At 46.5% G+C, this 12,294-nt stretch overlaps 1 protein-coding gene and 1 pseudogene across 4 annotated transcripts in view; both read left to right on the top strand.

Annotated features, from left to right (window-relative positions):
* PPARA (peroxisome proliferator activated receptor alpha) overlaps positions 1–11,790 on the top strand; it is a 57,840-nt gene extending 46,050 nt beyond the window's left edge. For 3 of the 4 annotated variants that reach the window (XM_059401776.1, XM_059401775.1, XM_059401774.1), the window contains exons 4-8: positions 275–435; positions 1,585–1,723; positions 2,507–2,709; positions 8,434–8,881; positions 11,070–11,790. In XM_059401776.1, coding sequence (XP_059257759.1) covers positions 275–435; positions 1,585–1,723; positions 2,507–2,709; positions 8,434–8,881; positions 11,070–11,317 — 1,199 coding nt within the window. In that variant the 3' untranslated portion in view covers positions 11,318–11,790. The remainder of the gene's footprint in view (positions 1–274; positions 436–1,584; positions 1,724–2,506; positions 2,710–8,433; positions 8,882–11,069) is intronic. The other variant, XM_059401777.1, reaches the window with a different exon arrangement.
* On the top strand, positions 6,312–6,380 carry LOC132020948 (U4 spliceosomal RNA; annotated as a pseudogene).
* Positions 11,791–12,294: the final 504 nt, after the last annotated feature.

Here is a 12,294-nt window from a genome sequence, read left to right as displayed (position 1 = left end):
GGCCACGCCAAGGTCGGGGGTGAGGGGGAGACAGCTGGGGTTGTGGGTCCAGAACCCAGGGGCCTCCCAGCCGCTTTGCGGATGTAACCGCAGTAACTGGAGGCACACAGGGTGGGGGTGGGACAGCCCAGGACAGGGGCCAGCCCAGGCCGGGAGCTCTGCCTACTAGCAGGCGCCTCCTCACATGCAGTCGTGTCCTCTTGAACCTGGCATAGACATACATCGACGGCAACGTTGTCTGGAGCGCTCATCGGTCTTTCTCCTCTGTTCTCAGACACCCTCTCACCAGCTTCAAGCCCCTCGTCGGTCACATACCCAGTGGCGGCCGGTAGTGCTGATGAACCTTCCAGCATAGCCTTGAACATTGAATGTAGGATCTGTGGGGACAAAGCTTCAGGCTACCATTATGGAGTTCACGCGTGTGAAGGCTGTAAGGTACGGTGGACCCCAGCAGGGGAGAGTGTCCCTGCTTGGGACAATGGCTGCTTCTTTTTAAGCACAGATTTTGATCATCACTAAAAGGATCCGTCAGTCAGCGGTGTCAGGCCCCCACATCGTGCTTTTAGGACTGTGTGTGCACTCTTAGCTTCGGTATTTCATGTACCTGATACGCGCAGGGTCTCGTCATCTCGTGTTCAAATTTGGAACTCTTCCCTGTGCATGCTGAGACGGTCTGCTGACTTTGGAAGACACCACAGCCCTTCCTGGTGTGGGCACAACCCACGTCCTTGACAGCTGCGCCGCACCGGAGCCCGGGCTGGCCTTGGAGGCCTGGGCTGTGGGGAGAAAGGGCCACGCTGCCTTCCGACGGGCAGAATTCTCTCTTCAGCCTCCTCATGCTCCTGGCCTGCTCTGGCCCTCCCCACTTTACAGACTTAGAGATCCAGCTGAGGGAAGGCGCCAACCTCCCTCCTGTCCCCCAAGAAATTGCTGTCCCTGCTCCCGCAGGCGTTCCAGACCTGCCCGGTGTGAAACAGGCAGTGGGAAGTGGGAAGCAAACAGAGACAGCACCAAAGCAAATACAGACGCTTCGCAAGCCTTCTGACCATGAACTTGTGAAAGAAGTTACTTGCAGAGTAACTTTTGCCCCAGGGCCGTGCCTGAGTTCCTGTTGTTACATTTTGTTTCTCATGGACTAAATACTAAAGGTTCTTACTGGGTAGAGTTTAAGATAAGCTTTTGTCAAGCGTGACTGTTCTTTACCACCAGGTGGCTGCCTTTTTATGAGTTCATTGTGATTTTAGTCTGGAAGGGGCTAGTATTCGCTTACACAGAGATCCGTGCAGTCACAGATCGGGATGTGAGTTGGGGAGGGAAAGCGACACTTGGACAAATTAAGACTAAGTGACTCTGGGAGACGATAACCATTGTCTTCCCAAGCCAGACAAGGACGTCTTGAAACGGCTTTGAATTTTGCCTCACTTTGTTGGTTTTTCGTCTTATGTGTAATGAAATTTAAATTTTTCAGTTTGTCCCGATTAAGTCAGACTTCTTAGAACAATTTTACTAATTTCAGTTCATTTGAAAAGTACAGTAAATGAATGGCCAGAAACACCCCTCCCCAACCTGGCGTCCATCCCACAGGGTTTCTTCCGGCGAACCATTCGGCTGAAGCTGGCCTATGACAGATGTGACCGCAGCTGCAAGATTCAGAAAAAGAACCGGAATAAGTGCCAATACTGTCGTTTCCACAAGTGCCTTTCGGTCGGGATGTCCCATAACGGTAGGTAAGGTTGTCTAGTGCGCTTCTGCAGCCCGTGCCTCAGCCCACCTCCCTTGTCTGGTCGCCACGGACTGTGTTTTGAATGAATGCACGTAGTGCCCAGATCGTTTTGCAACCCAGATAGCCTAAGAAGGGGGAAGTGTCACGTAGCTGAGACGCAACAGAGCTCCCGGAATTCCTCTTAGACACTTCACACGGTAAGCCTTTGACTGAAGGTTTTCAGACCGAATGGAAATCCCTCTGGGATGCCAGCGTGGAAGCAGCATCCCCACAAAGCACGTGTGCGGCGAATATTGTTATTCTGAACCCTGCTGTCATTTTAGAACGTGCCAGTAGATCTAAAATGACTAGTTCCCAGTGGTCGCAGGTCTACCTTCTGGACAAAGAAAAAGGTGTCACATGAAGTCACCCTAGGGGTCACTGCCATCTCCTCAAACTCGGTTCAAGTTTGGACCTCATGATAATTAGGTCAATTAGGACAATTGTCCTAAAGGACAATTTTGAACCTTCAGCTGATCCTACTGACGAAACAAGTGAGGGTGTCGCCTTGTCTTTTAGCCTCTTGAAGAAGTCCAGAGTTTATGGAGGGTTGTGTTTCATTTTCCTCTCTCCAGAATAGAGAGAGCACTACAATGTTGACTGTCCTGACGGGGCGGCTTTGGTTCGTGGTTGAATTCTCGGCACACGTTCTCTGCCCAGAGGCCCGTCCCCCTATCGTGCACCCTGATGCTCACCTCTGCTCGCTTCCCGTTCTCTCCCGTGGCCCCCCTCCCTGCCCCCCAGCAATTCGCTTTGGACGAATGCCAAGATCTGAAAAAGCAAAACTGAAAGCGGAAATTCTCACCTGCGAACATGACCCAGAAGATGCAGAAACGGCAGATCTGAAGTCCCTCGCCAAGAGAATTTATGAGGCCTACCTCAAGAACTTCAACATGAACAAGGTCAAGGCCCGGGTCATCCTGGCAGGGAAGGCCAGCAACAACCCGGTAGGTGGCCTGGCTGCTGCTTGCTCTCCCGCCTGAGGTGGCCCCTGGCCGCAGGGAGGGGCTGAGGGGACCAAGGTTGGGTGTTGGGAAGACGGTGTCAGTCCCAGAGACAGCGGATGGAGGCAGCGTGTCGGCAACTCCTATCTTCTGGGCTCGCTCTACCTCAGAGCTCCTAGCAACCAGGCATCATAATGACTCTGTAATTAATACATGAAAAAAAAAAAAGAAAGAAAAAAAGAAAAGCCAAAGTCTGATCAATAGCTTAGGGTCATTTCTTAAGTGCATTTTTTTTTAAATCCTCTATTTTTTTCCTTAAGTCTCTATTTTATTTTATTGTTAAGATTTTATTTATTTATTTGACAGGCAGAGATCACAAGTAGGCAGGGAGGCAGGCAGAGAGAGAGGAGGAAGCAGGCTCCCCGCTGAGCAGAGAGCCCGATGCGGGGCTCGATCCCAGGACCCTGGGATCATGACCTGAGCCGAAGGCAGAGGCTTCAACCCACTGAGCCCCCCAGGTGCCCCTAAATCTCTATTTTAATGCCAGAAAATGAAGCATTTTCTTTCACGCAACACATGTTCTGGCGCCTCCCCTAATCTCCTCCCTCCTCTCCCATCCCCCACCCTACAGTCCCCCCCCACACACACTCCTGTTTTTTCAGTGAAAAGGCAAGGACATCTCTGGGTTTAGAAAGGGCTGTTCGTTTACAGAAACTTTGTCTTCTCTGGATAGCTCTGGGCCTTTTCCGAAGTGCACTGCTACCTGCCCCCGACCCTGTGGTCTGCTCAGTCTCTGTGTCCATTGCTGAACTGATCTCACAGCTAATTCAAAGAAGAGCCAGCCCAGGGTTGGCTAATGAAATAGTTTGCTTTTTTCCTATGACATGGCAAAACAGGTTTAATTCGTACTAATGAGTAGCTTAAAGCAATCCTGATTGGGAATTACAAGCTGGAATTTTTAGTCACAGGAAAATGAAGTATTTCACAAGCTACTTACTCTCATGAACAAAGCAAACCTCTCTTTTACTGAGTCTTTAATTCTTCAGTAAAATTCTCCAATTAAATGGGTGGGGACGTTTCGGAATGGCTCAGGCGGTAAAGGACATTGGTAAAGCCGTACCCATGCTGCAAGGCCCCAGGGGCTTATATAAATTAGACCCTTTCTGGACCATGAGGCTGACAGCAAAGTAACCTTTTAATTTGGAATTTCTCTCCTGGAAATGGTTAGGAGAGCCCCATATTAGAGAAACCAAAGCTTCTGATCTCTTTGAGATCTTCTGTTTCTCTCTTGGGTTTTTAAAGGGGAACTTAAAAGTTAACTTGACTCTGAACCAAACACTCTTGTTTAACATTAGTTTCATTCCCACAGAGTATCTTTCTGCATATACCACTGAGATCCTAACGCTTTTGGAGGGAGCCCTGTCCTCGTCGGCCAGAGCTTGGAGCTCCCCATGCAGGACACAGGGTCTGCTTTTCTATTTCCCGTGGCCTGTAGATCACATAACACGAAGACCTACAGCTTGGCTAGAACCGATTAGGGGCTGGGTGGGCCAGGAGAGGGGTGCTGTGGGAGGCTGGTGGGAAAACGGTGGAGGGAGGGTCTTGGGAGGAGGAAGGAAGCTGCAGGAAGCGTGTGGATCCCATTGTTTTGGGAAGGGCGGCTGTTAGCTGAGGGCAGGGGCTGATGGGAGCGATAGTGTTTGTTTCTGTCTGGACATGCGGTTGGTTTGAGCCACTCAGATTTCAGAACCGGAGGCCAGAAAACCGCCAGGGCCCTGAGTGAGCTAGCTGGCCAGGGCTTATCAGGGCCCTGGCTGCCCTGTGATTCGACGGCGACAGGAACGGAAGCAGAGCCGAGGCACAGAGGACACATCGGTCCCATCTGAACTCGGCTTCCAAAAGACATGCTTTTCAACGTCTTAAAAAGTTGGTGTGTTGACATGTGAGGTGTTAATATCACAAGACTCTGGAAGGCCACATGCAGTGAGACGGTGAGGAGCGTTCAAGTCCGTGCCTCTCCTGTGAGGTTTGCAACCAGGGGCTCGGGCCTGCCCCATGAATGCGCACGGCCTACCCACACTGCCCCAGCCACTGCTGGCGCTAGAAGCTCGTTGCACCTCTGGAAACTAGGGGAGGGTGTTCGGTTCAAACGGACAAACAGTTTTTCAGCACTGACTGTGCCAGGCGACGGTCATGCAGTAGCACTGGTCTCATGTCACAGACCATCGTGACTTTCTTCATTCAAATGAAGGACACCGCATATGTTTATCTCAAAGGTTCCTATATAGCTCGGAATTGTTGGGAATAGTCTTTAGAGTGTTTGAATGTTTTCAGTTATGGACAGTCTGTGTCCCCTGAGAAGATTAAGGCATTTTAGACAAAATCATGGGTCCTTTGTAGCCAGTCAGTAACAAAGTCAGGTGTCTTGTCAGAGAAGAATGAACCAAGCAAGGGGATAAATTTTGGGCACGTGACTGAGAATAGATTCTAATGTGCGTTTTGAAAAGGGCTTCCAACATTATTCTTAGCGCTTTGAGATCTTTGAGACGAGGGACCCCCCCAGGCGCCAGCCTGAAATGGCTTTGGGGGATGATAAACCCCGTGGTGGGGTTTTGCCCGCGGTGTTACATTGAAAGATTACACCGACAACTTAAGGTGTCTTAAGATTTTAAAAACATACTTAATATTTTATACCATTTCTTGAAATGTGTAGTAAAACCTAACCAAAAGCTTATTAAATGGTTTCATCCAAAACAATTCTACCAAGAAATCACAATTTTTTCCTAAAAGATGGTGCTGCCTGCACTTTATGTAGAAAATGCTATTTAGATGTATGTAAAGATGAGCTTTTGTCAGGAGTATCATTAACACACACAGAACACCGTCAGGCGTGTGCACAAGTGGTAGATGTCGGTTAGGAGAACCTTCTGGTCTTGGTGGGAAGTGATGGGTGGGGGTGCTGGGCAGCTTTCTGCCTCCTGCTATTTAAACTTGTGACAACATCCTTTATTTATCTGAAATGACCACCTGTGATGTCAGATACATTCATATTCAAACTTAATATGAATGGCGCATTTATATAAAAGGCGCATTATAAATTAATATATAAATTATATAAATATAATATATATAATATATATATAAATATATATATAATATATATAATATATAAATAATAATATAAATTAATATAAAAGGCGCATTCCATAATTAAATATAAGCAGCATGTTTTTTTTTTTAAATAGTCCTATCAACAGTGTTTATCAAGTGTGTTAGTATATGCATTCTCTCTTAAGCTTCCATAAACATTGGTTTCTAAATGTTAGCACTGGTTTTGAATTCAGATGGTTTCTAATTTTGTCTGTTAATGAGGCCCTGCCTTCTTAAAATCTAAGTGAAAATTTTATAAAAATGAAATGAAGTATTTGTACCAGTTACTTCCCCATTTACGAGAGTATGTTTTACATAAAACTTGTCCCAGGAGGGTTTCATGGGCCTGTGTCCTGTTTCACAAGGAGCTTTGCCTGGAAGGGCCCAGGGTTGGGATTTCATGCCCTGCTGTCACTGTCCTGAAACTCTTCATCATTTTTGAAAGAGGGGCCCCCAGCTTTGCGCAGTGGCAGTATCGTAGCCAATGAGGTTTATCTGAGGCGCGATTATTGCTAATTGAAAGAGGGGCCCCACATTTTCATCTCGCTTGGAGTCCTGCAAATTCCGTGGCCAGTACCGTGCCAGTCATGTGAGATGCTCCAGCAAAGGATGCAGGTGCTCTGGGATCACACACTTGGGGAACTGCCGCCCAGCCTATCCCTGTTCCTGAAGCTTCCCAACACACACCCCACAGTAGAGACTCTGGAAGGACCGAACTTTATTTAACTCAGCGTTTCCCAAATTTGTTTGGGCCACACAACTTTTGTTTTTATTTCTGCTGAAGATTACAAAGCCAGTGATACAGCCAAGGTGGCCTACTAGTGTATTTTCTGGAAATTGAAGGGATAGTGCTGTGTATCCTTCAAAAGCATCCCTCCAGCTCACCCGAAAATGTTAATTCCTTTACTCTGAGCAACTTCCCAAGACACAGAACTGCCCCCAAACTTTCCCTAAACAACAGTAACCAGGCCTGCTTTTACAGTCTTTGAAGGGACTTTGAAGGGACTGGTTAAGTATTCCTTAACCAGACTTGAGATAGTCGGGACTTTGGCTTTGAATTTTGTATTCAGAATATTTTCACTCACACACAGGTAATTTTTTGAGTATTCCCTTTCTTCAGATGTAGAATCAAATTACTGTTGTGGGTTTTTTTTTGGGGGGGGGGGGTGGTCCAATGCTGTACTGCAAATTCGAATTTCTAAGACAATGCCTTGTATTGTTCCAATGTGCCTGCCTTGTTTCTGAGACAAGGACACTCTCCAGGTGCACCGAAGATGGTTTCCTGCTCTTGGGGGCCCAGGAATAGGGGCCACGTCGTGCTCTGGGGCCAGAGAGAGTGTCAGTGACACGCTTTGCGCACAGGCAGAGTGAGTCTTAAAATCATGAGCTGCTTATGCCATTCTACATTTACGTATTCTGGTAGGAACTGAAAATAATGCTTCAGCCCACCTCATTACTGATCTGTAGAACACATTATAAATCAGAGATCCCCTAGAGACTGTCATTGCTTCTGCTCTGCACACAGACCTGGTGTACATTCTGGCCAGCAGCACAAAATATTTACATCCATTCCCCTGTGCCCCACCAGATATATAATGCCTTCTGGGCATGCTGGCCTCGAATAACAGGGCCAGCCACCTCCGCTCCTCCACTAGATACTTGGAAAATGGTCTTCTAAGACCCATGGTCTTAGAAGCAAATGGTATATATCAAAGTGTGGACTGCTGGCCTAAGGGTTTGTGCTTGTTCCAGAACACAGAGCACTGAAGTGAGGAAGTGAGGGTTCTTTAAGATTTTCCCAGGTGGCCCCCGAGAGCAAGGGCTTAACAATGCTCTCTTGCTTATTGCTATGCAAACACCAGCTTTCAGAGTTCTATCTATTTATGTACCAAATTCACTCATGCTGTAGTCAGGGTCAGGTAACAACGGTTATCTCTGAAGTTCATAAAATGGTAAAATTAAGAATTAATGTAGCGTGAGCGAAAGAGGTGAAGGCACACACTTTTAGTTATAAAATTAATGGGCCTGGGGATGAAAAGGACAGCATGAGGACTGTGGTCAGTAATACTGCAGTTACGTTTCCTGGTGACCCCACTCAAGGGGTGGGCACTGCCTAAGGTGTAGATGTGTTGAATCGCTACACTGTGCACCTCAAACTCATATACCATTGTATGTCAGCTGTTCTTCGGTGATAAAAATTTTTAAATTACTGTAGTTAGGGCCACTGCAATAGTAGTCAGGAGTTCAGAAAATCTTATAAAGTATTAAAAGTGCTTTGCAAATACACTCTTGTTAGCTTTATTGCCAAAATCAGGACTTCCCTTTCATAGCAATAAAATCCCCACCTGGTGTCAGGCAGTGATGATCTTACCTTACAGATTTATATCGCTAGTTCTCCATAAATGTCTTTGTGTCCCCAGCCAACTTTGAGGTTATTTAAGGACGAAGACAGCATTTTGTTCATATCGCGCTTCTCCGCAGGTGATCTGCAGACACTGGCTGCTCATCAGTTCTTTGATAATTAAGAGGACAGCCTGTCCCCGGCGACCTGGCTCATTTCCGTGTCTTTCGTTGCAGCCCTTTGTCATACACGACATGGAGACATTGTGTATGGCTGAGAAGACTCTGGTGGCCAAGTTGGTGGCCAACGGCATCCAGAACAAGGAGGCGGAAGTCCGCATCTTCCACTGCTGCCAGTGCACGTCTGTGGAGACCGTCACCGAGCTCACCGAGTTTGCCAAGTCCATCCCAGGCTTTGCCAACTTGGACTTAAACGATCAGGTCACTTTGCTGAAATACGGAGTTTATGAGGCCATATTTGCCATGCTGTCTTCTGTGATGAATAAAGATGGAATGCTGGTAGCATATGGAAACGGTTTTATAACACGTGAATTCCTGAAGAGCCTAAGGAAACCGTTTTGTGATATCATGGAACCTAAGTTTGATTTTGCAATGAAGTTCAACGCGCTGGAGCTGGATGACAGTGATATCTCCCTTTTTGTGGCTGCTATAATTTGCTGTGGAGGTAAGTCACTGACCAAATCTGCTGTCCCCTGCAGCCTCCTCTCCCAAAGGATGGCAGTACATCTGTCTGTGCGTGAGTGGCACACGGTGAGGCACGCACCAGCAGGCGGGAGGGCATCTGAGAGCCCCTGCGTCACCACCAAGGAGAATTAAGTGAGAATTATATCATACCGTATCATATTCTAGCATACGTTACTATAGTTAAATACATATTTGTACATTATATAAATGCGTTCCATTCATAACTATGTTATATACATAATATTCTATTTCTGATTATAATATAATCATCAAATATAATTTACTAGGTATAATGGTAACACAATTTTTATCTAATATATGTCTAATATCTAATACATATTAGATAAGATCATAATATATGGTGTATATTATTATTGTTATGTAATTCTACTATTATAGTATTCTATCCATATTACAGACAGTATTATGTGACGTGCCAGGCAGATGTTAGTACAGTTTATCTCACTATTGGTATATTCTGTTTCATAATGAAAAATGTCAGTCGCTAACTGGCAGTGTTTGCAGTTTGCTTTGCCAAAGGAAATGGATCCCAGTGAAGGAAAATCTGGGCCTCTCTGCAGGGAAGCTGGCTCTGCAGCTCCCAGAATTTTGGCTCAATGTCCTGTTCCTTTAAATAACCCTGTCCTGATATAAGAAGGTCATCCCTGTACTGTAAACTCAGCTGACCTTACCCAGTCTGGGGGAGACTGATGGGGCGACCACCACCCACTGCGAGAAACCGTGCTGTGCCCCGCAGGTGGCTTGACGTGCAGAGCTGAGGCCAGCCACAGCTGCCCGGACTGCGGAAGCTCCACAAGGCCTGTCCCTGCTACTATCCAGCTGCGCGTGGTCAGCTGGCACCCTTGTGCCCTGGCAAGCAATGGAAACTGTAGGGCAGTTTGATGTCAGCTATTCTTGTCCTCTGTATGCTCAAGATGTAGTGCTGTGGGTAAAAAGCAACGGCACGAACCTTTATAGGAGTAGGGCACAGTTCTCTAGAAGAAATTATAATCCTGTATCAGTCCTGGGGTGCCTGGGTGGCTCAGCGTCCAACTCTTGATTTCGGCTCAGATCATGAACTCAGGGTAGTGGGTCGAGCCCTGCATCAGGCCCTGCGCTGAGGTGGGAGCCTGCTTCAGATTCTCTCTCTCCCTCAGCCCTTTCCTGCCACGTGCGCTCTCTCACTCAAAAAAAATCATGGATCAATCCTATTTATAGAAAAGGATCAAGTGTGATACACATTAAACCTTACGAGGGGGGATTCACTTTCTGTTTCTTTTAATCTGTTTAAAAAGTGAGTAATTAGATTCATTTCACAACCAAAAAGCGCAACGAAAAAAATCCACATCCTTTGCAACGCTTTTAATGATCCTAGTAAGGACTGAGGCTTTAAAGAGAGCACTGCCTCTTGGACAGAGGGACAGGGATGGGGACGGGGACAGGGACAAGGTGGGTTCTGGACCCAAGGTAGGACGCGTGTTCTCGGGCTGTCCTGAGAGGTCCAGTGCCTGCGGTTGAGTGTCCCCAGGGAGGGCATGTGGTGTGCTCACTGACCTGCTGGCCCCAGATCTCAGGCCTCCCTGGGGCTCAGCAGCATCTGGTACAGCTGGCATCTGCCACTCACATGTTACTCCTCCGTCTATGCAGCTGACTCATATCGGAAGACTCATAGCATGCCTTCCCCTTACAGTGCGCTGCACCACAAAACCCAGTCCAACACAATCACACTCCTTCACACGGTTATGGAAAACTTGAAACCGAATATTTAGTTTTCACTAAAGAAGAATTATTTCACTTCATATTATGCAAAAACTGGTTGTTTTAATCATCATTGTAATATATGGTTACTCCCAATGTTTTAGGGTTTTTCCCCGTACCAGTGGTAATGAGATAAACCCAAAATGAAAGGGCCATACTGTAGAGTAGTTGGTCGATTTAAGGCAGTATACAAATATTTAGGACCAAGTATTTTGTCCCATCTACCCAACAGTCCCAGTGACTTTTATAGAATCAAGTTCTGTCTTCTAGCCGAGTCGACTTTATCGAAAGGTTGGAATAACAATGAAAGGCCACATAAATAGGAACGTTTGGTTTCCACGACCGATAAACAGTTATGGGTCATCAGTGGGGTGATTATCACAATCATCTCTTCTTTCTTTTGGGAATAGATCGTCCCGGCCTTCTAAACGTGGGACACATTGAAAAAATGCAGGAGGGCATTGTGCACGTGCTCAAACTTCACTTGCAGACCAACCACCCGGACAACATCTTTCTCTTCCCAAAACTCCTTCAGAAAATGGCAGACCTCCGGCAACTTGTCACTGAGCACGCGCAGCTCGTGCAGGTCATCAAAAAGACCGAGTCTGACGCCGCCCTGCACCCACTGCTGCAAGAAATCTACAGGGACATGTACTGATGAATTGAAGGTAAAACACCCAGGCCACGTGCCAAGGACTTCTAAAGTCAACAGCACTACAGATGGGAAACGGGAGCAACATCCGATTTGCACAAATTCCACCATTTTCACCTTAGAGAATGGGACGGATGAGCCTTAGGTAACCGGAACCCTAGACCACATTTCTTTCTTTTTCACACCAGTACTTCTGAAAGTGTGCAAAGTATTAAAATGGTGGGGACAGGTAGCTATAAGCAGTTCTTAGAAAATTAAGGGGAATAATGCCCAGTGGTTTGATTTTAACTCACCTGATGTTAATCAATGCAGATTTCTTGATATCACGGGAATAACATAGCGCTGAATTAACTGGTGATCTCGAAATATGTGGTCTGTCTTCTCCTTTTGCCACCTTTGGCTGTTATGCTCCCTTATCATTTTTAAACTAATCAGCACTTTTTAACTTTTATAATCCTATAAATCTAGATGAATCCAAAGGTTAAGTTTTTTTTTTTTTTTAAAAAGCAGCAAAATATTTATTGGAAAGGCCTTAATTCTGCTTCCTGAATTTGAAGACAGACAACATGCTGTTTCTTAATCATAGGATTTAAAATTTCAAAGGATCATTTGATAAGCTATCCAAACACTGCAGTCAGTTGGTTTTCACTGTGTTCATGGTTGTGACTTAGGTGGAAGGGCCTGTTTGCAGGTGTATGTAGACGATCCCAGAAAGCCGCATCTCGAGACTCCCCCTGGAATCGATTCTCTGCCTGCTTTGAGCTGGCGTCGGGGCAGCAGGAACAAGACAAACGGGAAGTGTGTCAGCTCTCCGTCCCTCTGACCTGTTCCCTATCAAATGGGAACCAACCGAGTCAGGTTGTTTGGGGGCCATGATAGCATTTTGGGGGGCAAACTGACAACTTGCTTGTCAGTGTTCCTCTGGGCCCCGTGTGTCAAGGCAGCTCCTTGGTCTTTTCATGTGTTGCTTTCTAAAGTACGCA

Source organism: Mustela nigripes, chromosome 6 (assembly GCF_022355385.1).
Source record: "Mustela nigripes isolate SB6536 chromosome 6, MUSNIG.SB6536, whole genome shotgun sequence".
In the NCBI taxonomy this organism is placed as follows: Eukaryota; Metazoa; Chordata; class Mammalia; order Carnivora; family Mustelidae; genus Mustela; species Mustela nigripes.
The sequence above is the reverse complement of the archived record's forward strand: the minus strand, read 5'-3'. Positions and strand labels throughout refer to the sequence as shown.